This window comes from Elaeis guineensis, chromosome 6, assembly GCF_000442705.2.
Source record: "Elaeis guineensis isolate ETL-2024a chromosome 6, EG11, whole genome shotgun sequence".
Taxonomy (NCBI): Eukaryota; Viridiplantae; Streptophyta; class Magnoliopsida; order Arecales; family Arecaceae; genus Elaeis; species Elaeis guineensis.
Window position 1 is genome coordinate 10,619,952 of NC_025998.2, and position 26,133 is coordinate 10,646,084.

Here is a 26,133-nt window from a genome sequence, read left to right on the forward strand (position 1 = left end):
TAAATTTTTTTTTCTCATAGTGAAGTTTACATGCTCCGTAGAGGCAAGCTCTTTTTGACTGATCCACGTATTTGATTGTTTTCTGTTTTGTTTCTTCTTTCTTCCTGCTGCATCGCACAGTACCGAAAAGGTCTTGAGAGGTGGTGTCCAGGCCAGACATCTACCTAACAAGTGGTATCAAAGTGAGGTAGTACAAAGACGCAGATTGCAGCGGTGGTGAGCAAGACTGAAGATGGAGAAGATATGATCAATCAAGATGGAAATTAATAAGTTTGATGGAAAGAGCAATTTCTCCTTATGGCAGGCAAGGGTGAAGGACGTGCTCATCCAGCAAGAGTTGATTGATGCTCTCTTGTGCGAGGAGAAGCCGACCACAATGGAGGTGCGGGATTGGAAATAGCTACAGATGCAGGCAGTGAGTGCCATCTGTATGTATCTAGCGGATGAGGTGGTGATCCATGTACTTAGCGAGACTTTTCCAACGGTGCTGTGGTCGAAGCTCGAGGAGTTGTACATGACGAAGTTTCTCACCAACACTCTTTTTCTCTGGAGGCAGTTTTACCAGCTGCGAATGGCCAAGGGACAGAGCGTACAGGAGCATTTAAGCTACTTTCAGAAGATTCTCACCGACCTTCTCAGCATTGACGAGAATGTTGAGGAGAAGACCAGGGCCCTGATTTTGCTAGCATCGCTTCCACCTTCGTACGAGTCCTTGGTGACTGCTCTTTTAATGGAAAAAAGTACCATTAAGATGAATGAGATCACCGCGGCGATACTCTAGAATAAGGTTCTCAGGAGGGAGAATCCAGCTTCGATCTCAGGTGGCGGTAGCTCAGTTTTAATGGCTTTTGGAGGAGTAGGAGGCGGTAGATGGAGCGACAGGAGATCGCGACGAGGGCGGTCCAAGTTCAGGAGGGACTTGAGCAAAACCAGGTGTTACCGATGTGAGGAGTTGGGGCATCTAGCCAAAGATTGCCCTCAACTCAAAAATCGGACGATGGCTGCTGTGGCAACGGCCAACAGTGATTCAAAGGAAGATGTCCTGGAGATATCTGATGAGGTATCTACTTCTTTCTAGCAGTGGATATTAGATTCTGCATGCACCTATCATGTATGTTGCAGAGAAGAGCAGTTTGACTCTCTGGAGAACCATGAGGATATTGTATATCTGTCGGATGGATCGAGCTGTGCGATCAGAGGCATTGAGACGATCAGCTGGAGAACACGTGATGGTGCAGTGAAGAGATTAGGAAAAGTCCGATACATACCTGAATTCAGGTAGAATCTTATCTCACTGAGCATACTGGATTCGAGAGGCTACAGGACGGTAGCTGGTGGAGAAATTCTGAGGGTACTACACGGCGATAGGATTGTGCTGGAGGGGAAGAAGGAGAGCAGAGGACATTATTATCTAACAGGGATCCCAGCGTGAGGTAGAGCTTCGAGAGCCAGGTGGAGCCTAAAGCGAGGTGGAGCTCCAGGTGGAGGTGGATCGGGCATGAGACAGGAGACTCAGGAGGATGAGAGGCGATGCCGCAATGTGAGATTCCTATTACCGCAGGATGATGTCCCGAGCAGATCTCAGATCAGGAGAAGCATAGCATACAACGGAGATGGGATCGAGTGGCCTGGCTCGACTTTCATGTTTGCCATCCATAATCAGCAGGCGATTGTCCCAGGACATGGGGCGAGAAAATTCAGAAGCTCCCGAAATTAAGAGGAGGTCGAATATCGAATCGAGATGGAGATTGTTATGATTTGACACCTCAAGATTTGGTCCACATTGAGCCCACAGCGAGATCCGTGATGAAAAATAGAGTCCAACGAGACCAAGATCACCTCAAACGGAGTTCGGATGGCCAAGATACGCGTAAGAGAAGTCGGCATGAAGTCCGGAGCGGTGGAGGACCGTCGACGGCCTGCGGTGGGCCGACGGTGCGGCCGCGCACGGTGGGGCTCGGTCCAGCATGCTGGTTGGGCACGCAGGGTGCTGCCCAGCACGCGGCCTGGCCCGGGGTGCGGCCCAGGCACGGGCGCGTGGGGCGCAGCTCGAGCCCAGGCATTGGCATGCGGGGCGCGATCCGGGCCCAGGCGCACGGCACGGGTGCGGCCCAACCCCACGCGCGGGCCGGCCCAGCCCAGCGCACTGTCGTTGGGAGCCCAGATCCCGATCCACTGTGGACCGGGCGGTCCATGGTGGACCACGGTACTATTCCATGGACCGACGTGCGATCAAAGGGCTCTGGGACATTTTGGTGTTGATCCGACAGTTCAGGAACTTAATTGACCTTGATTAGAAGTTCTAAACCTAATCTAACACAGGTTTTAAGGCCTATAAAGGCCTGTATATATGGAACAGTGGTCGTGTGGCTTTGGTTTTTCACGGGAGCGCACGGGCTTCAGAGGAGACCGTACCCTTGAAGAGAGAGACATGCGGTGCTGAGGAGAAGGAACAGAGGTTCTTGGACAGCGGATAGCGATCCTTTCAAGGGTTTAGGAGGGTTTTCTAAGAGAGTATTTTTGTAAAAAAAAACTTTCTGTGAAGAAGAAATTGAGTGGACGAGGATTGAAAGTAGATCTTCTCTTGTAAAATTTTTTTTCTCATAGTGAAGTTTGTATGTTCCGTAGAGACGAATTTTTTTTGGATGATTCACATATTTAATTATTTTTTATTTTATTTTATTTTATTTTTATTATATTATGTAGTATTAAAAAAATTTTGAAAAATAATATCATGATCAGATATCCATCCAACAACAAAGATCATAGATATCAAAATAGAAGAATCTCTAGATAGGCTATAAGGTTTTAGGCCTAGCCCTAGAATTCCAGCCTCATGCCTCACCAGTCGTGTCAAAGATCCGGCAAATACACCGCCCCCCGAGCCACCTCGAAAGGCTTACCAAACTCCACACCAATCAACAAATCCGGCAAACCTAATTGGTCCAGACTCTTAGGTACGTTGCATTAGGCCGAACCCCACCACGTGACCGATACCCAATAACCCATCCCCACACGGAACCCCAACCCTCGGCCGACACGTTCCACGCCCCACCGCGCCATCCCAGAAACTCCCGGTACACCAATCACAACCCGCCAAGTGTCGAGCCGCACCGGATATCGCTCCTCAGTCCCCTCCTCGCCTACTTGGAGGCCCCAATCTTTTCCCCCAGTGCGTCAGCCCCTCTTGCAACGATAGAAACCATGAACTTTCTCTCTTTTAACTCCCTCATCCCCCGGCCGAGCCCAAGTACAAAACCTGGGTGCAATGATTCATCCAAGGCAGAAAGAATTTTTATCTTCGCCTCCCTCAAAAAGCAAAAGTGGAAAGGTATGATCATCATGCCATGATGTGTGATCAAAGCCATCACAGCCCCTCCAATCTAATAGCTAGAAAAGGAGTGCATCCATTCCCTCTTTAAAAATATCCCTCCCGCATCCGCTCCTTTTCCCCTCTCCATTCCTCTTCTCCACCTTGAGGGAATCATCGTAGAGTTAGAGCAAGCGAGAAGAAAAGAGATCTAGAAAGAAAGGAAGAAAGATAGCTAGGGAGAGAGATTAATTGGAAGAAGAGATCATGAAGGAGACCATAAGGTGCTGCATCTCGTGCATCCTGCCATGCGGCGCGCTCGACGTGGTCCGCATCGTGCACGCCGACGGGCGGGTCGAGGAGATCGGCGGCACGGTGAGCGCCGGAGAGATCATGCAGGCATACCCTAAGCACGTCATCCGAAAGCCACCCTCGGCCGTCTCGGATGATGGTGTCGTCCCCAAGGCGGTGATACTGCCACCAAATGCCAAGCTCCAGAAAGGGAAGATATATCTCCTCGTGCCGGTGTCGTCGGCACCGGAGAAGGCCCGGTCGGGGAGTACGACGAGGAGGAGGAGGAAGAAGAGAGAAGGGGAGAGAAATGGGGTGTTGACCGATAAGACGAGGCTTCTCGTCAACGAGCGCTACTTGTCGGAGATCTTGTCGGAGAAGGTGTCGACGCAGAGGGATAGGCGGCGGGGGAGGGTCGGGGTGTGGCGGCCGCATTTGGAGAGCATCTCGGAATCAAATGATTTCTAAATATGTTCTTTTTTTTTTTCTCTTCCTTTTTTTGTTCAATTCCTCTTTTTCTCTGTGGTCTATTTTTTGTTTTAAAGCATCTTCAGTTAAAGCTCCTTTGGAGGTGATGGAGTCTTTGTAAAGAAAGATATGACACCTTTCTTTGCTTCTGCTTTGTTTCATGGGCTGTAGGTGGTTTCAAGTGAGTCTGGCTGTTTAGTATTTCTTTTTATTGCCAAAGAGCATGGGGGATTGGTAGTGGGGTGAGGGGAGGCAATGGGATGGAAATACAGATTGGAGGGGTGAGTTGCTTTGTTGTTTTTGCGATGAATTGTTATGAAGAGAAGAGAGAGAGAAAATGCTTGGGAGGCCCCACTCCTCCTTTTGTTCAGTATCTGAATACAATAATGAGTGGATCAATCATAGTTCCAACAACGGCCCTATTTTCCCAATGATTTCTGTTGTTACAGTCTTTTACATGCACAGTATATGAGACAGAGAGAGAGAGAGAGAGAGAGAGAGTTGGTCCTGGTAGATGAGTGCTTAATTTGATCTGAAAGGCTAGTATTACTTTACAAGAATGGTGCAGGCACATCCATGTTCCACTCATGATACTTTATGATGATGGAACTGCTCTTTATTTGCCTAACAAGTGTTGTGTTTGGCTATGTAAAGATCTAAATTTTCTAATGCTTGGCTCCTCCCATGATATCGCTTCAAATGGCGAAGCCATTATTGCAACTATGTTGGGCGTATTCTAATAATAATAGCTGAATAAATAATATAGCTAGTTTAGTAGGTCAGATAAGCTGATCAGCATGAACTGTCTAATTCCTTCTCCAATTGGATGATTAATCTCATCTTTTATTAGCGGGTTTATAATTAATTATAAATCCAATTCAAATTTATGATCGCTATGCACAGATGGTGTCATTTGACCTAATGTGGAACAATGCTTTGATGCCAACGCATTCCTATATAAAGATAACTTGGAATATCTTTGTATATATACATACATACATACATATACATATACTATATATATATATATTATGATTATGTTGAAAAATCAGAGTTAGTGCCTATTGCTGTAAGACTTTGGAAGATTGCTGATGTGGCTGGAGATGGGTGCTGTCCGGGATCCATGATGTTAGAGTAATCTACAAGAAAAATCCATACTCGTCAGGGATGTTCTGACGGAAGACCCTCCGATGCTTAAGTTTGTCGAAACTTTGGAAACAATAGAGAGAATGGTGAGAGAAGTTGCAAGAGAGTTGAATGCATTTCTCCTGTTCTCTTTCTATTTTAGCTTGCTTATCTTGGGGTCTCGGTCCCTTCGTATCTTTTTTATTTGAAGGTTGAGCTCGTAAACTATTGGCTAAAATTTATAGGTTTGTCAAACCTGATTCTCTAGGTCGTTGGGCTATATTTTGATCATTTTTCTAGAGGAAAAAAATCTGCATGCCAATCATAAGATATAGATTGTTAGCCATTGGAGTTTATCACGAGCTTCATTCGAGTGGCTAATCGAGCTGGTGGTTTGAACTAGGCGCGGGGTCAAGATCTTGAGCCCGCATCAGTATGGCTTTGCCAAGTTGCTTTGGGCGCTTATCATGAAAATGATTGATCTAGTTGACAGGTTACCTCTACAATAGTGCCTATTTAAACATCTTTAGACATGATGGGTTTTCTGTCTATATTGTTGGGTCATCTCTAGGAAACATTTTGTTAGCATCGCTATCAGTCAATTCAAGTTGTATCTTTCACATGCAAAAATAATTTTCCTTCTTTCATGATGTTAACCATTAAATCCTGCAACATCTGATTTCAAATTTGTATAGATGCATAGATAGAAGGAAGAGGTTGTAGTGTTTTAAAATCTATGCAAAATATGATTCAAAGATTAATGTTGTAAAAGAGGATCAATTTCATTTTTCTGGAGAAAAATCTACCTACCAATCATAGGATATAGATTGTTAGTTATGGGCATTTGTCACGAGTTTCACCCGAGTGGCCGATCGAGCTGGTGGTTTGAATTAGGCATGGGATCAAGATCTTGAGCCTGCATTAGGTATGACTTTGTCCAGTCGCTTTGGGCGCTTATCACGAGAATGGTTGACCTAGTCGGTGGGTCACCTCTACAACAATATCTACTTAAACATCTTAGACATGATGGGTTTTCTATCTATATTGTTGGGTCCTCTCTAGGAAGCATTTTGTTAGGGTTGCTGTCAATCAGTTCAGATTGTATCTTTCTCATGCAAAAATGATTTTCCTTCTTTCATAATGTTAATCATTAAATCTTGCAACATTTGCTTTGAGATTTGTGTAGATAGATGGAAGGACACTACAAGAAAATAGGGTTTTAGCGACTGAAAAATTGGTTGCTAAATAGAAATTAGTCCCTAATTTTTTTTCGACCATTTTTTCAGAATTCAAATTTGTGACCAAATTTTCAATTGCAAATTATTAAAAAAAATTTACAACCAAAAAATCGATTACAAATATATTTTTAAAATAAAAATAAATAATTAAAAATAGTTACGATCTATTTTTGGGTTGTAAATTATTAAAAAAAATTTACAACCAAAAAATCAGTCGCAGATATATTTACAAAATAAAAATAATTAAAAAAATATTACGATCGATTTTTCGATTGCAAACTAAAAAGCCATTTTGAAATCAAAAAATTGATCGCAAATATATTTACATAATAAAAAAATAATTAAAAATAGTTGCGACCAATCTTTTAGTTGTAAATTATTAAAATCATTTTGCAATCAATAAATCAATTACAAATATATATAAAATAAATAATTAAAAATATATACGATCAAATTTTTGGGTGCAAATCTATAAAAAAAATAAGTGTTTATAAATTTATTTTTATATTCAATAAATAGGTCATAAAATCCATCGTAAAATGTTAGGGCACTTTATATATGGCGAAAATTTTTGCAACTGATTTTTGATCGGTCGTTATATTAATATTTTTTCAAAAATCGATCACAAAATTGATCGCAAATGTGACAAAAAAATTGATCAAAAAGTTGTTGTTTTCTTGTAATGGAAAAAGGTTAAAGTATTTTTAAATGTATGCAAAATATGATCCAAAGATTGATGTTGTAAAAAAAGATCACTAGTTGTTCTTCCGTGTGAAAGATACGACTTGAATCTATTGTCAATTTGACATAGCTTGGAGGATGGCTGCATGTGCATGGCATTCAACGTATATTGGATGGTTTTTGTAGGCCGGCATTCGTGTACAACCATGGAAGGGACCATCTTCTCTATTATAAGATGCATCATTGAATTCTAATTACTTCCATCAAGTCCATCACCATCACCTTTTCCTCTCCCATAGCTTCATCAAAGAATCAGGTGGCAATTAAATACCCCACTAGCCAAAAGTTGTGGTTTACCTGGCCCTCCAAATGGTACATCATGGTTGCTGCAATGTAATTGAACCCCTAAATTCTGCACTCGGCCAGTTGTTATATACCAGCTAGGTCATGTGGTGGCGTACGTGGTTGACAATTGCTAGTCATGCTATTCACTCTATAGCCCATGTGGCATGCATTAGTGCACTTATGAACCCATGCACCTGTCAAGCAAGTCATTTTCCTACGTAGAAGACATTTCAAACTCATGTGTGACTAGCCCCTATGTCATATATAAAATTTCCTCACAATTTAGCCACAAAAAAAGGGAATTGTGCTGATCTAATTTATCAAATTTATGTCTCATTGAGCCAATGGTAGTGCTTCCATGAGGCAAGCCATGATAAAACTTTCCCTTCTATGGCCGAGAGGGCTTTAACAAAAACGACAACCAACCTACGACAACATTAAGCCCACATTAAATCATACAATCCCTGGTGAATGAGAAAAATGGCAGAGTTTGAAGGACGATTAGTTAAGTATAATGACCATCTTACCCAATCATATGAAGGGAAAAAAAAAAAATCTAAGCTATCTTTTTTTTTTTTATTTGTTCATTTTCATGAATTTTTCCTTCCCGAAGCCATCATATATGCATACAGTGGCTCGAAATTTCTTAGTCCAAAATGAACTAATTAAGTCCCTTCACTGGGATGGCAACAATGCTTGGCAAAACGCCTTTGTTGCAATAAAAAAGTGACATTGACAATGACTCCTTTTTTTTCTTTAAGCATGCTTTATAATTAGCAATCATCAACACTGTTTTCATCTTATAAAAGCCAAACTATCCTGTGCATATACATAACTTTCTACATTGCCATCTAACAGAGATGATCATTTTATTCTACCCTAAACTTTTCCTCAAATGCATGATACCATCATTAGTTTATGATTCTCATGCATGCATGCATAAGTAAATTCTTATTTATTGATCTGATTTTCCAAAAAGAATTCTTTAATCAGTCAGAATACAGCTGTGGTATGACAACTTATCATTCTAAGAAAACATTTTGTGAGAAAATATTGTGGTAAAGCCATTCTACTCAGAAGGCAAAGACATGGTGGAGAAACAGCCAGTAAACCTTCTTGGAAAAATAATTCGTTGAGTGGGAATACATCATAAACGTGTTGAATATTTGTAAGACAGAAATTTTTTGAAAGATTTAAGGGATTGCGACTCACATCTCCAACAGGGAATCTATCATGTACATCATCATCACATCGGCCCACGTTTTCTAGCTAGTACATGCACGGTCCATTTTGAGGCAAAGATCCAAGGAGAACTCAATGATTCAACATCTCCTTTAGCTCTCTGCTTCCCTGCCATCTTTAGGAGGTCACTGTCTCAACCTTTCGTTAACTCGACAATGAGGAGGGATAAGCCCAAAGGAGCTCTCTTTTGCTAGTGGGAGAAATAGGGTGGTGCAGAGAGAGAGAGAGAGAGATGTGCCTGCGGACAGATACAAAAGCATATGAACGCAAGGCCACATGGGAAAACCCCCTCCAATGTTACACCTTTTAGTGGGAGGAGCACCTATGTGAGCCCTCATTTGGTGGAAGGTGGCTCAAAGGCTTGGAATGGCAATAGTGCATGGATGGTGACGGCTGAGCTGCTCACTATGACCTTTGTGTCATGGCATGGCCTCGTTCTGGCTAAGCTTGAGCTTATCCACTATGCCAAACTCATCTCAGGGCCCGGTTTGATCAGCATTTTGTAAATGTAAGAATGGATGTCTAATCTACGTTCATGATTTTGCTTTGTATATAGAAGAGAGGATTGCATTCTAATTTTTTTTATGGTGTATGAGGGGGCTGATGGCGATGCGGATATAGAGGATCAACTGATTCTCCAAATATTCATCAATTTAGTAAGAAATCAAGCAAATCCTCTAGGATTATAGATGATCAAAATGAATCTCCAAGCTTCATAAATTTGGAAACGATTCTTCAGATCTTCATCTACTTGATAAGAAATCAGACAAATCCTCTATACTTTCGAAAGATCAAAATGATCTAAATTTTCATCAAGTTGGCAAGACATTATATAAAATTTCTATGATTACCAACTTAAGAGATTTTTTACTCTTGTATTGAAATGATTTTTCTTTTATATCTTATGTAAATTCCGAATGTAATATTTTTTTGTAATCTTGATGATATACAAAATCATATATTATTATTATAAATACAATGACATGCACGCTTAATTCTCATGTTGAGATTGAAACACCGAAAGTCTATTATCTTCCACTTTTATTTGGTATAATCAATTCAAGTTTATTTTGCTAGGTTGGATTTTAATGTTATAGCCCTCACATGATTTTGATCGAGAATTAAAAAAATTGATGCTAATAAACACACAACTTATCTCACCCTTTCAAAATCGGCATTCGGCAGGATATTTGCAACATCCATGAAATAATCTGTTGATACTAATCGATCATGTATGCTCGAAGCTATTATTGTTTAAAAAGGAGCATGATGATGGACAGAATTTGCCATAGCATTGATTGAGAGTCGAGATATGTTGAGATGGCCATATATTGCACCATATTTAATTGGTTAACCCACACAATCCCCATGAAGTGAATTCAAAAAGAAAATAATGTTGAAAAACTAAGAGATATTTTGCAAGTGATATTTACATCTTTCATCACAATAAGAGAGACTTGTTAAGTTATTGGTGCACTTGAACATTCCAAGATTGCAAGTACTTCTTGCTAACGGTTGTCTTGATCGGTTGATTAGCTGATAATGTCATTAGCTTGTAAAGCCAAGTTTTTTCTTTTCAAATTTAAAAAAAGGAAAGTTTTTTCTTTTCAAATTAACAAAAAAAAAAGGGGGCATCATAACCCGTCCGATGCGACAAATCCTTTATTCCTCCACAATGAACGGTCCGCACAGCGCCCCTTCACGCAGACCTCCACGCGGGAACGTGGGATTGGTTACTTTTTATAAAGTTCGGAAAAAAGAAAAAAAAGCATCGCTCTTCTTATCCACAACGCGTTTCTCCCCCTTCACTTCCGGTTCCCGTGCTCGATTCCCGTGCTCGGGTCCCCCGGCTCTCTCTTGGTACTTCCGCGAGCCCTTCGCGCCGCTTTCCAAAACAAAAGCCGACGCGCCCCACCCTCCATCCTACCGCGAACAGCTCAACCCCTCTGATAGCGAGCCTTTCGAGGCATCTCTCCCCCGCTCCTTCCAACTCTACCCCTCCCCTCAGCCACCCGTTGGCTCCTTCCCCGAATTCCGAGGGCATTCTCGTCACTCCGCCGATATGGTCTCCGTCCGTTCCCGGACCAACGGCGGCGTCTCGTCTTTACCCTCTCCAAAATTATAATTATTCCCCTCCCACCGCGCCCTTCCGTCAAACCCTAGCCCCAAATCAACGGCGGTGATGGCCCCCGATCTGGTGGACCCCTCCCCACCGCTGACGCCAGCAGGACCCCCCGCGCGAACGTCGGCGCACGCGCTCCCCCGGCGACCCCTAATCCCTCACGTGCTCCTCACGTCCCCCTCCCCAGCCGGCGCCTCGCCGCTCCCCCCTTTACCCTTTTACTCCCCCGTCCTTTCCCCGCCGTCAGACCGAGGCGAAGCGAGAGAGCGAGAAGGTGGTAGCCGATCGGCCCAGATCTAGAGATTTCTTTTCTTTGTGTTGAGATTTGACGGCCTATGGACGGGAGGGAGACGGCTCCGTCACGGCCCCCGAACCCGGCGTTGCCCTACCGCGAGGACTGCTGGAGCGAGGGCGAGACCTCGGCGCTGGTGGAGGCATGGGGCGACCACTACCTCGAGCTTAACCGGGGTAATCTCCGTCAGAAGCACTGGCAGGAGGTCGCCGATGCCGTCAACTCCCGCCGCGGTGCCTCCGCCAGCCGCCGGCCCCCCCGCACAGATGTCCAGTGCAAGAACCGGATCGATACCCTGAAGAAGAAGTACAAGATCGAGAAGGCCCGGATCTCATCCTCCGATGGCGGGGCGACGAGCCAGTGGGCGTTCTATGAACGCCTAGACGCCCTCATCGGATCCGCTGCCCCGGCCAAGAAGCCATCGCCGCCGCTCGCCCTGCCGCTCCCTATCACCGGAAGGGCTCCCCCCTTCCGGCCGCGGCCGCCGCCTTCCGCCCCGCGGACAAGCGCCCGGTGGCCGCACTCGCCGTCGATGACCCGTCCTTCTTCCGGAGGGCGGCCGCGGCTGCAGCGGCAGAGTCGGCGGAGGACGAGGAGGAGGAGGACTCGGGGTCGTCGTCGACGTCCGGGAGGGGGGGAGGGGGGCGAGGGAAGGGAATGGGGACGGGATCCGACAGCTGGCGAGGGCGATCACGAGGTTTGCTGAGATCTATGAGAGGGTGGAGAGGGCGAAGCAGCGGCAGATGATGGAGCTGGAGAAGCAGCGGATGGAGTTCGCCAAGGGGCTGGAGTTCCAACGGATGCAGATCTTTGTGGATTCCCAGGTCCAGCTGGAGAAGATCAAGCGAGCCAAGCGAGCAGATTCTGGTTAGTAAGTCGGATCTACTGTCATCCTCCCCTCATCCTGGTTTATTTATATATCAAGCAGATAAAATGAATATTTTAAGATGTTGTTTTTTCTGATTTATGGATCGTAGATTCGCAGGCACTCAGCATCTAATTGACATTTAAATCTCCTTTCTTTATGTTTATTGTATCCATCCATTCCCCCACCCCCTTTTATTTTAACAAAAAGATTGACGAGCTTTTACTTAATGATTGGTGGAGGGAGGTACTGGTTTGGGCTAGGCTACTTTGTTGATGTGAAGGTGATGGTTGGATGCAGTTATCTTTTTCTAGTAATTTGTTGTTGGAAAGAGTCTATATGGTAAATGATTTGCTGATCCAACTATCCTTTCCCTATATAGTGGAGCATTTGTGTTGTCATATAGTGATGCTAGGGTGGACAAATGCTGTGCAAAGTTTGAGATAAATAGCGCCTTTTAAGTTTCTTGTGGGGCATGCTGGTTTTAAGGAGGATCATGATCTTTATTCTGGTCTGCCTTTTTTTTCCCCCCCTTAGATTTTACGGTAAAGTTTTTAGCTACACTTTCTATAATCTGTGTTTTATTCTGGTAGATGATGCTGTGTTAGAAAACTTTAGCAAAGTGTTCTCCTTTTCTTGACTTCTCTACACTGTAAGATGCTGTAGCCAAGAGGTTAAGAAATATGAAGGATTGACAATTGCAGCGACTGAATGATTTCAGTTGTTCTGTGGGCTTTATGAGAGATGCGAACATTCTTACAAGAATTATACTTTTCAAAATTGCTGGACGAAAAGAATTGAATCTAGCTTAGTTCCTGCCTTTACTCATGGATCTTTACAGGCTATGAAAATTCATGTTCCCCTGCGACTTGAATATGCCGTCAGCTACATGACACTTCTGATAAATAATATTTGTTGTAGAATATTTTATGCATATAAATGATTATCTTTCATGAATAAGCTTGATCTTACTACTGTGATGGGAGTAATTTGGTCGAAAGATCATTGCAATGATAGGATCAGGGTGTTTATTGCTATTTTATGCATATGACTACATTGTTTTTTGAATTTCTTCGGACAAAAAACTAAAGCGTTGAGATTCCATGTTATTCTCATATGCAATAATTACACCATGATTTGCATGGTAGGGTTTTTAAGCTAATGATATCATGTTGTTTTCTCTTTGTTTAACATCTAAGTAGTATAAGATTAGAACACCAACCTTCTTTTTTACCCCTTGCCACTCCTTTTCTCTTTGTAGGCCTTGCTTGGGCCTTGGGCATGTTATACCAGAACCGTATATCTGGTCCATGTCAAGTTCTTCTGAAAATTAGTTGGGTAGGGAAATGCCTCCTTTATGTGAATTTATTATTAAGATATCATGGATACATTGGTAGGAGCATTGGTGTAAGTTTTACCAAAAGAGTAGGGAAAGGAGAGACGACTATTTTGATATGGAGAGGTACATGGAAGCTTCAAAAGGAGTTTTATGCCAGCTACGGTTAACAACTTAACATGATTATAATTCACAATTGGAGCAAACTTTTTAATAGAAAAAAAGGATTATCCTATTGTCACAAAATTTCTTTTCTATGGATACAAGCAAAACCTTTGGTTCCACAAGTCAGCATTCTTAATTTTTGATATCAGTAGTGATCAAATATTGGATCTTTTATGTGATGGTGTGAGAGATGCATTTAATTGAACTTGATAATCAAGGTTATGCAAAGTTATTTGTTCGGATATATCAATCTTCTGTTGTTGAATTTCTATAGTTAAACTTTTTTGTGTGCCAATGTGTTATTAGGTGCTTAATTTGTTGACAGCAAATGGCAGAATGGTTTTAGTTCAGCCAACCCCTATGAATTAGTTAAGCTTCTTGGGTACTTTGCTAAAATTACAGAAGCCAGTTCCTTATGTTTCATGCAACCTCCGTTATTGGAGGTTGATGCCACATTTGAGATGGACACATGTTGATGTTTAGCATATAATGGATATCTGAAAATATGGCATCCATTAAATTACCAGGATTTTGCTATGCAGATTACTTGAAGCACACACCCATTTTGGAGAAGGCCTAACTCATTCCTTCTCACTTACCTGTGGGGCCTACATGCAATGGGACACTTGTTATTTGACACAATTTTTAGTGAAGGGGTGTTAGATTGGGTGCTTTGAGAAGTGGCCACCTAAAGTGCCTTTCTTTTGCTATCATTCAAGGTTCTTTGTTGTTCGTACCCTTCGACGATCCAATAAGGTTTGGTAATGGCATTGATCTTTGTGGGTAAAATACGAATAGGGATATTTGAAATATGAGAGGTCATTACTCCAATGTTCCATTTTTCTTGGTCTCTAATCAGGCTAAAGTAGATTACTCAATAAAGAGTTAAGATAAGGTAATATGATTAGTTAAATACCAATAGAAACAGCAATATAAAAAGCGGTAACTAGGTGGTAATGGGTTATCCCTTTTCTTTTCCTCCAATTTATGGGGGGCCTATTGCTTGGTGCAACGTAAAATGCTTGGGTTGACAAGCACAAAAAAATGTCTAGGGTTAGGTCTGTCCCCAATTTGTCCTCTACCAGGACCCCAAATTGCCTGGACCATAACTAGGTAATGTCCTTCAACTAAATTAAATGATAGCAGTTGGATAAGAAAGAGTTTGACTGGAGTCTGAAGCGTGTAATGGGAAGGCTTTCTAGGTGAGATGAATCTGCCATCTCTTTGGGAGTCTTTTCTGATGATACAATGGATGATTTTTGGGCATCTTGAAACCTAATTCTGTCAAATTGTTAGATTTATAATTTTATTTGAGGACATAAATCAACATTTACATGTTGAATTTGCTGAAACATTTCTAGTGTCGATAAGGGATAACCACACCAACATGGTACAATAAAGTTAACTGTCCATGAATGTCATTTTGTACATATGTATTTAAGACTTTGAAGTGTTCAAGAAATTTCAAGGAACCAGGTTGCACAAAAGAAATATCGATCACAGTTCTGGGGTATATTAACACAATGATATTCTTCAAAGGGATTCTTTTTAAATATTTCATGTGCATTTGATTGTTACCTAAGTGGAAGTTGATTAACTCTTTTCAATTCAATGCTATCAGAATTTTTTTTTTTTAATTTTTATGAAATGCATATTTTGATCTTTCGTATTTTAAGCAATTGAACTGCATCCACATCCGTACCATGCATGTACACATATTTGCACAGAGAGATGTACATAAACAGATACATACACACTTACATGCATTATTACCTTATTATGGTTCATTTTCATTCAATTGGATGATCTGTGTTTGTGTTTTATTGTCCTGCTACGCATTCCATTTTTTTAATCGTAGCAAGGCAGATGTCATTCCGTAAATGAATCATAGAGATTTATTATATTGTCAAGAGAACTTACACTGGATTGTTATCGGCAACAACAACATGCGAGCATGAGCTTCAGATATGCCATTTTAATTAGAAAGGAAGGTGAAAAACTATCTTCTGATCCAGCATATTAATCCCAAATTTTCTAGCTCTCACCATTACTTAGAGATATTGTTGCTTTGGAGTGTGATTGGCTGTACAAGGTTGAATATATGATCATTCAGTAAGTCAAAAGTAATTCTTCTGATTATATTTCTAGATCATCATGAGGGGACTGTGTGAAAAGATTGACAATGATATTTAGGAAAAATCATGGTGCAATATGGTCGGTCGAAGCTCTTTATCTCTTTGTTGAGTAGTTGCATACAATGTTGGCCAAACCAGTGCACCTATACCAGTTAGGTTCCGGTATGATAAAGAACGTGTTCGTATCATGCCGTGTTAGTGTGTACCGATTTAGGGAGAGGGAGAAGGAAAGGAAGAGAGATAGATGGGAGAGGGAGAGAGAATCCTAATCATAACCCTAGGGGGTCGGAGAGAAGGGGAGAAAGAGGGATAGGGTGAGGGGGGAGAGAGATATTGGGAGTGTACCTGGGCATCTTAGTTGGAGATCGGGTGAGGAGGCATTTGAGAGGGAGATCAAGCGAAGCAACCACAATAGGGGGCTTAGGATTGGGAAGGAGGCATTCGAGAGGAAGATTGAATGAGGCAACCACCTAGGGGGCTGGGGGGCACTTGGGATTTCTTTTAAGCACCAAAATATTTTGGTTCTTGACCTGGTTCAGTTCGAGATGGTTCAGCTAACCATGGTTGCATATTTCTTTTTATTACTAAATTAGCTTATGCCATAGAAGACAGATGTTGAGATGAGAAGGATCAATAGAGGGAAAGATCAATATTGTGTTGCTCATGATTTAGAGTGGCATGTGGAATGGGAGCAGGAAAGGGGATGGGAATTGTGCCTTAGGAAATAGGAATGGCTTGACACTAAATATTAATGATCCCAAAGATTTTGGCAGCATGGATCATTTCAAATGATTTAAATGTCATTCTGGTTATTACCTTTTTTTTCTTTTTTCTTTTTACTTTTTATTACTTAATTTTCTTATGGCCTTTTCTCCGAGAATGGAAATCAAGTAAGTAATTACTATTGTCTGAAAGGAAGGCATAATTGTGAGAATTATTCATGTAGAGAGGGATGGTCTCTTGATCTTGTTTTATTCCTTTTAAGGTTGTTTTGGCACATTTTGCTAATCTTTTGGATTTTGAATTTGAATGGGAGGATCATTTTTGTGAAATTTATTCATTGCTCTTCATGTCTAAAGGGAGATAGAGGTTGGTCTTTGGGTCATTTTTATACTCTTGTATTTGAAAGTCAAATGTTGGGGTTGATGGAGCTGACTATGATCCAAGATCAGAGATGCAGTGGAAGAATATAAATTACATCATTGTTTCTCAGTTAATCACTGATAATATAAATACATTGCTTGCATAGTGAGAGAGGTTAAGACCTACAGTGATGATATGAGTATACAAGAAGGTGAAAGAAGATGGATGAAGACTTCTCTAAGCACCCCAGAAAGTACTCACATTCTACAGGCCCTCCAAGAATTACTTGGTAATCTGCTCCTCATCTCCTACTTTTCTTCCATCTCTCCCTATCTCTCTTTTTTGTCTGGGCTACACACTAAGGTTTATATGCCTTTACTTAGGCACCCCTAGTTCTGGCTTTCTTTGTCTCTTCTATCACTCTTAATCTCTTGCCCCCTCCTCTCCTATTTATAATAGGAGGGGCCAGCCCTAGGGTTGAAACTGTAGGCCTTTGGAGCCAACCTAGAAAGCCCTAGGTTTATGACAGCCAACTAGGGTTAAATGCTAGTAACTAGCGCCTACCCTGGGAACCAACTACACAAGAAACCATAATGCATAGTTGAGTCTGGTTCTGGTACATAACACCAGTCCAATAATTCTTATGCTAACCCACATGATGGAGCCTAAATTTTGTGAGAGCTCAAGAGAGATCTAAGAAAAGGTCATGGATGACAGACAAGTATGAGATTACGAGATCAAGTTGGATTTCTGATCTACCGTGTCTCATCTTTCTTGATAGTTATGCCACGATCTTTGTGAAGCAAGGTGGACATGATCTTAATGAAGCAAGGTGGATGATCCTCCCTTTATATAAAGATGTATTATCATGCAAATCCATGGTAGATAGAGTGGACAAGAAAGTCTCCCTTCATGCACAACAACTATTCCTACAATTCAGTCCCTCTACCTCTCTTTATCCTTGATTGACCATTGGAAAATATTAGCACCATCAAACCCATGGCCAATTGATTTCATAGCCCATAAGAATTCTAGATCACATGACACACACTATAAAAAGCAGATGCATGCGCAAAGTCAATTTTGAATAATATTTTGTTTCATTAAAAATAACTAATTATTATAATATGAAAATCAGTTTGATTAAAATATTGCCTAATATCAGAACTCCTGCGACTTCTGATATGGACAAAATACCAGCATGGATTCCTTGTCAGAACAATTCTTGTCCCCATTCATTATGATGCAAAAAACTAGTGTGCTTCCTGTGAAGGACAAAATCTGGGGTATCATTGTCGATATACAAATATGGCCCCAAATATATTGAACCAAAATCTCAGTGGATAAATTGTTGCCTCAAGTCATTAGACCACCTGCATGCTTTGTGCACAAGATCAACATCTCCAACTCTGATGGTGATTCCAAGAAATGGTGTTCTTGCATCATTGACCATTCAGAATGAAACCTACCCACTTTGCCAGTGCAAAGTGAACTACTCAAATCCATAGCTGTGAATAATTTTCAATCATCCAAACTGATCCAATTCTTCGCATGGAATACACACTATCCACTTGGTCATTCTGTCCAATAATGACATTTACAGACTCTTCTAGCTCAAAAGTCCTTGTGTGGCATGGCTCTTTAACTGTTTATGACTGTGTGTAGAAGAGATAACCATGATATCTTAAAATCGTATATTCATATGCCAAATGGCTTTAGGGCATACCCTATTTCTAACAAGGGTCACACAATTACATTGAAGACATGCGTCCACAACTTGGTCTATCAACTTGAAGTAGTGATATGATATGTTTGAAGTTTGAATAGAAGGGTAGATTGAAGAAAAGTTCTGTGATTTCTGTGATAAACTGAGTTTTTTAAATGTTTATGTAAGTGCCATGGTGAATTAGAATAGCACTGAGAAGATGGAACACCTAGAAGACTAGAAATAGTAACACGATGCATTAATTTAAAACTTGAAGGACAAGAAGCCTACAAGAAGGTCAATGCTCCTTAGTTTCGGCTACCATGAGTTGGTTTAAAGAAAGTGTTCTCTTTGATTGAAGAGAACCACATTTGGATCGTGAAATCATACTCGCAAAAATTCTATATAAATGTGGAAGTGCAAAATCTTAGCTCTTTGTCATTGTAGCGGACATTTGTATCGCTGGATCAATTAGAATGCCTGCATTATCTTGGCTTTTTATACACCTGGTTCGTACAGAGATGGAAGGCAGTGCCTTGTATCAGAGCATTTGAAATATAGATAAAGTTGTTTCTCTGACATTCTTCAACCTCTTGCCCAAGTGATAGGTTGACAAGGGTAGCCATGTATCTGAGTTACTGCATAAATGTTTTCGAGAATTAACCAGTTTGTGATTCTCTTGCCTAAATTTGACAATATTTTGCTCTAATGTCCCCTACGAAATGCTGAACAATTTGTTCTTTATATGAAAAACTTCAGAAGCTAGTCCTTATGCATTTTGTTTAGCATATTGGATGTAATTGTGCTTAGGGATATTTGTAATATTATATGATGTCAAAGGTTTTGGCCTGCTGTTTGCTAGCAGATGGTTTTTCCACGATTTAAACTAGATTATAGATAAAACTACTATGAGTGTGAAATCTACATATGCTACATTGTAGTGTTCTAATTTTTTATTACAAGAGCAATTGAGAGTTGCTATACAGACTTTTGAGTTTAATCAACAATACTTGTTGTACTACAAAGTAATAGTTTTTATTTAAAGAGGTAGATGCTTGTTATAAATTTATTTTGACAAAATTTATTGGATCTCATATCTCGTTATTTGATCTCATTCTCAATGATTCGAGGGAAGCCACTTGATTGTGGTCCATGTTATTGTGAAAGAAGCCAGACTATTCTAGCAAGATCAACTCGATTTCCATTATGAAACGAATGGCCTTTTTAGAGTGGTATTAACAAAATCAACTAGTGGTATTAACAAAATTGACATTTTTAGAGTTCTTTAGTGTAACAACCTAGGGACTCATGCAAAAAGACAAGCTAGAAGCAATTAATTGGGTTACTTGGCCCTGGACAAGTATCCAAGATCTCCTTTTTTGGTGCAATCAATGCGGGACTAAAAACATGCCCAAACAAGCCCTCACATACTCTCCTTGTTTGAACCTTGGCATCTTTTGCAGGTTAAGGATCCAATCTTAAACATAATCACAAGCTGCACGATCTGCTCATGGTCCGCTCCAAAAGGATCCATGTTCAATGGCCCTTGATCCACATGAACCACGGGCTAGACCTACTTTGATATCATTTGTAATAATCAGGACTTCACCAAAAAAGCTAGCCAAAAGGTATTAATTGGGTTCTTTGACTCTATATGGGGATCCTAAGATCTTTCTAGTATACAACCAATGTGGGAATATGCACTTGCTTGCATGGGTCCTCACACATGGTTTGTGTGATTAATACCAGATATCATGATTGAGGTTTTCTACTTGGAATAAAAATGGCAACTCCTCCCCCCTCTTCTTTCTCTGCTTCTTAGAATTTGGAAAGTTATACAAAATGGTTTGCTGTTGGAAATTATACTATCAGAAATCTTTAGGGTGTTATTAGATGGGTTCTCTATATTTTCATGCAAGGCTTGACAAATGATGACATAATATGATTTTACTTTACTGTGTACCTGATGCCCAACTTGAATTGGGAGTTTGTGATTTCCTACATGCTGCCTACAACTATGCAAATCATGATATGATGGTTTTGTCTTGATCTGAACTACTAGCTATATCAGTGAACTGGACATGCTGCACTGTGTCCAAGATCTTGATTTTTTTGCTGTAAGCAAGTTTTGAGTGGATTTTAACCAGTAGTAGGATTGTCGGACTTGGTACAAGCCCATTGTGGCTATTCACGTATTGGCTTGATGCACCTAGCCAAAAGAGCTCATACATCAATTAAAATGTAAATAACTGAAGACTTTAATTAGAGAGAGACCTGCATGTTTATTGATTAGCACTACAACATGATTTCTCCATTGTGCTTGGATAAATTATCAAAAATGCTACAGTTGGGATGAGTTAGGATCAGCATAGGCAGGCATTAGACTTGCATAGCTCCGACCAAATTGGCCTCACTAGACTATATATGTACGTGATACTATATACTGAGTTCAAACCATGGAGCATCTTATTTCTTTCTGTAATGCAGTTTGGTATCAGCAACTTTACTGCTGTCAACTTGATAAAATTGTCAATATCTTTCCTTGCTTCAAATATATCTGCATTAACTCAATATTTTAAAAATTCCATGATTTAGATGTTTATTGTAACATTAATCTAGTTAATGTAATGCAGTTTGGTATCAGCAGATTTACCATTGCCAACTTGATAAAATTGTTGGTATCTTTTCTTGCTTAAAATATATTTGCACTAACATGATAGTGAAATTTATTCATTATATTTAAAATTTTATGATTTAGATTTTTATCATAACATTTTTACTCTATTTTTCCTTTATGCTTATTTTTCAGATTACTTGTAGTTACATCAGTGGAAAGATTTATTATGGTATGGGTGGTGGCCCATGTTGGAAGGTTGTTTAGGTTGGTAGCACTACATTCCCATTTACTGGCTGCACGTCGGTGGATGGTTTGGCGCATCACCACTGTCAATTCTTCTAGAAAAGGTTTTTTCAGCTACTGGAGCTCCTTAAATTGTAAGAAACCAAAAGAGGAAAACCTTCATAAATTGTAAAGCATCACCGATTACAATTGTCGGGTTGTGCTATTAATGAATTTTAGATCAATGTGATTATCAACATCTTAGGTCATGTAATGCATGTTAAGTTAAGCGTATGATCCTTCGGTGATCTTTGCTGTTGTCTTGGCTCCCTTGCACTGACATGTTGATGTGGTAGGATAATAAAAGGAAAAATGAGGCAGGTCTGTTTAGAAATGATTGAGATTTTTACTGATAAAGAGGGAGAGCTTTGTTGCTGATAATGGTGCAGCTGTGACATTTGCTTTTATCATATGATCTGTTCGACTAGTTTGCACCGGTGAGGGCCTTAATGAACCACCTTGATCCCATCTTGATTGTTTATCAGACATGTTGTTGGCTTTTTGAGGTTTTGGGTAGATTGGTCGGAGTCATCTGATGACTAGGCCTGAATATTTGAAGTTCATATCATGGTAACAGCATTGCTGTCGAAGTCTTCATCGTGCTATTTAGAGCATCATCATGATCTTGCTAATGCTTCTAATAATGCTGGTCCAGAGCACCGGTTATGGTAGGCTCCCGGTGGTTGTCGCTTGAATGAGCTGGCTATAGGTCTGCTGAGGAGCCATTACACCTCTTTCATGGCTTCTTTGAGACTATCTGGAATACACACTCGGTACTCCTCTTTGAATACTTTCTTTTATGGACACAAATACAGCTGCTTCAAAAAAAATTTACATAAAAAAACAGAGCTGCTTAAAAGCTTTCTGAAACTCTTTCCGTAAGTTCTTCCACTTTGGTCCTTTTCTAATTTTTATCTTCGCATTTATTTGGGAGGTGTTTGGTTAGGAGGAGTAGAGGTTTGGAATCGAAATTGAAATCGGAATGGATGTTTTTTGTTCCAATCGTTTGGTTGAGAGGAGTCTCATTCCGATTTCGATTCCAGGGTGGAATGAGAATGGTTCAATGTATATAGAATTCAATCCCTACTCTCCTTTATGAATTCAAATTTTTATTCTAATTTTGATTTCGATTTCGATCACGAATCAAATGCTTTGAAAGATTTGATCATTCTGATTTCAAATTATTTCAATTTTTATTTTCATTTTGATTTCAATTACGAATCAAATATCCTCTTGATTCACAGAGACTTTCATAATTTTCTTTCCATGAATCTATTCGTAGCCCGTGGTGCAAAGGTAGCCTCGTGAATGAAAGCATGAAACCTGACTCATGCTGTGGATTGCATGGATTCCAACCAGCTCTTTGATTGCTGCGCTTGTCCTCTCTTGGTTAGCTTGTAAAGTGGGGGAACAGCCAGACAAGCCTGCGAGCATGTGAGAGGATCAATGTATGCATTCTGCGAGCCACATTGACATTCGTCCCACCTAACTGCGTAAAGATATCTAGACTTCCAGTAGGAGATGCAGGTGGTTACTGTGAGTACTTTCAAACATAGGTTTAGCAGCATTGTAACTGTTATCCCTACTTGGATTAATATAATTACATTCTATAATCTAGAGGGCTATATTCACTGTTTGATTGATTGATACCATTCAGCCAGTCATAATGAAACGTAATCAACTCAAGGCAGCTGGCTAGTGTTGCCTCATTTGTCCCCACTTAAGTGCAGTCTAAGTCTAAAGTCAGGTTACCCGCTTGGAATTCCACATTATTTTTTCTGGAGATATCCAGCTTCTTATAATTTAGACTAACGCTTGCTAGGTGGCAACGATTGAAGCACCCCAGTCCCCACATAACTTTTTCCAGAGGGACTCCGTGTGTAAGATTTTTGGTCAAAGTAGAGGCTGTTGGTCGTCTGCATTTTCCCTCTTCTCCACTGTTTCTCTGGAAACAAAAAGATGATGATAAAAGATGGGAACAACATGCCAAAATAATGGAATCTACCATCAGCCTCAAGTATGTAGGTTAGATTCTGACCATCTGGATCGGTACGCTACTTCCAATGCCCGGCACAGTGATACACTATTAATGTTGTGACCTATAGTCTACACATGAAACCTAGCCTATCACCTGCACGATACCAATTGGATCTTAGCATTGTCGATTAAACAATGCTGTTTAAATGGTTAACTCCATGAAATGATTAACTTATAAGTGAAACTTTTAAGTATCATCAGATTTAGTTGTCCACACCAGTGGTCTGGTGGTAGAAATATTACCTGCTACGGTAGGGGTTCGATTTCCGGTTGGTGCGTCAGTTGTACATTGTTTCTGAGGTTGGCGAGACAGCCTGTTACTCCTTCGACCTGATAAAAAATGGAAAATATATTCTCAATGTACGTCATTGCTGAAGGCATAATATATAACTTCAGTTATATCATCGGTCTCATGATATAATGCTTATGAAAAATTCTTTGTGCACCGTTGGCGGTGTAGATAGAAAATCTGATAAGAAGCGCACTGTCTTGTCGATTGATCCACGTAGTTATCACTTTTCAACATACATTTAATGTCTGTAGATCATCTTTTTCGTTTAAAAATTTTGTATGATGAAAATATCTCTGTCTTTTAGTTTTGACATCCCTTTACAAAAACTATGACATCCTTTTAAAAAAATTATAACACCTCTGCCTTTTGAAAAAAATTATGACACATCTTCTTAAAAATTATGATATTTCTTCATAAAAATTATGATACTCTGGTACTAAACAAAAAATAGATGTCATAATTTTTTTTGAAGGAATATCATAATTTTTAAAAAAGATATCATAATTTTTTCGAAAGGATAGAGATGTCATAATTTTTTTAAAGGAGTGTCATAACTAAAAGATACGAGTATTTTTGTCATACAAAATTTTTAAATAAAAAATAATCTGCAGATATTAAATATATGTTAAAAATTAATAATTATGTGAACCAATCGAATAAGAAGGTACACTTCACGTCGGATTTTTTACCCTGCTCGTGTACACAAAGAATTTCCGTAACACTTAGATATTCCTGAATTACACAATGAATTGGCCCACCTAAACCTTTTTCTAACACTCACATTAATGCCTTAGGTGTCCATGGCGTTGGCGACTTCTTGAGGTTGGTCAAGTGGCTATTTGGGCCTTTCTAAATTGTGGCCTCTACGACTCTACACCTATACCTAATGTGAGCGGGACCAAAATATTCCTTCAGTTTTAGCCCTTCTTTTTATGATGCAAAGAGTGAGAAACATTATTTACCACAATTTAAAAAAAAGAAAAAAAAAAAAGAGGAACATTGTTCCTCCACTCTGAAGGAACTATCCTTACCAATGGGCCACCAAAGCCAGGAAAGAACATGGATTCTTTATTTTTTTAATTAGTTTTCTGGGTACCAAAGTGGGGTCAGCAGACCCCAAGAGAAGAAAAAGAAACATAATGGAAAATACTTCCTACAGTCTGTGAAAAGAAACATGAGATGCATCAGCCATAATGGAGTATCTGATTCTACGTGCAGAGAAAGCATAGAGTCCAAATCAGCAATTGCCTTCAGACTTACTAAGAGATCAGCTGGTTGGTTTGCTTCTCTTAGAACATGGGAAGCATCGAAAAGCTACAGAGAAGCTGAATGTGAAGAATATCAGAAAGCAAGGGATGAACTTGGGCTTCGACATTTATAGGACATTTGTGGTACTTGTTAATCCACTGGATCATGATTGTTGAGTCTCTTTCAATCCATAATCTTATAAGATTTGAGTTGTTGGGTATCAGATGCATACCCTAGAAAGGATGGGAGAGGTTAAAAAAAGCAGCCCTATGAACGAATCACCTGGCCCACTCAAATATGAGCCAAGTTCACATGTCACATTTTTTATGGTCTCTAGGAGAAAGAAGTATGTATGCAGCACCAAAACTTTGAAATCCCAACATAGAGTGCAATTTGGGATCCACCTGAAGCACAATTTTGGAACAATGGGATTGGTCTAATCCAAATGTCTCGATATGGTTCGATAGGTGCATGGACTAATTTTGGTTGCATAAAACTAGTTCTAAGGTTGATAGGAATATAATATGCTTGACACACGACCAGGTTGGAATGTAATCAAATTTATTATGCTTGCTTTCCAGCTGCACTGTCCAAAGCATAATCTTTTTGAACAAAAAAGTTTGGGGAGAACCTACTCAACCTTTCATTAAGAAAAGAAAAAGAAAGACTCGGACAATGTTAAAAGTATTGTTCTGATAAATCCAATGTGATTCTTCAATTTGCAAGACCCAAAACGGATGGATATAGCATTAAAATAAATAAATAAATAAATATTGAGCTAAACATAATAGTTCAATATCTTTTATTAAACTGTAAATAGATGTCCTGACAGTATGTAAAAGGGGCATATGACAGCAAAACAACAACAAAATATATAATTCATTTGCCGTCATGCATCGATGAGAAATAATACTAGATTCTGCAAATTGGAACAATATCAAATAACAACTATTATCAACATTGTTCAATAGCTAGTGTTATGAGATGCCTGAAAACATCCATTATTATAGTTCTATGATAGCCATTACTCAAAATGCAGTTCTTAGATGGCAATTGTTGTGCAAATTGCTTTGTTTTGAGGTTTCATATATATTTAGAGAAATCAATAGTATAACTGATTGAATGTAAGGCTGCAAACGGATCGAGTTGATTCGTGATCCGACCTGACCTGACCCGATTAGATCTGACCCGAATCCATTTAAAAGATCCATGGAGCCGGATCGGGTTCAAAAATTGGATCCGTTCATCTTTCCA

The 26,133-nt window shown here is 40.1% G+C and overlaps 1 protein-coding gene and 1 pseudogene across 1 annotated transcript; both read left to right on the top strand.

The window, feature by feature from the left end:
* The first annotated feature begins 3,229 nt into the window (after positions 1-3,229).
* On the top strand, positions 3,230-4,483 carry LOC140858668 (uncharacterized). The gene has a single exon (XM_073259976.1). The coding sequence runs from the start codon at positions 3,578-3,580 to the stop codon at positions 4,067-4,069; it is 492 nt and encodes a 163-aa protein (XP_073116077.1). The 5' UTR covers positions 3,230-3,577; the 3' UTR covers positions 4,070-4,483.
* A 6,040-nt stretch (positions 4,484-10,523) lies between these two features.
* Positions 10,524-21,560, top strand: LOC140850947 (trihelix transcription factor ENAP2-like; annotated as a pseudogene).
* Positions 21,561-26,133: the final 4,573 nt, after the last annotated feature.

Bases quoted from the DNA above. Each gene is read 5' to 3' on its own strand.
- LOC140858668 (XM_073259976.1), top strand. From the start codon at position 3,578: ATGAAGGAGACCATAAGGTGCTGCATCTCGTGCATCCTGCCATGCGGC.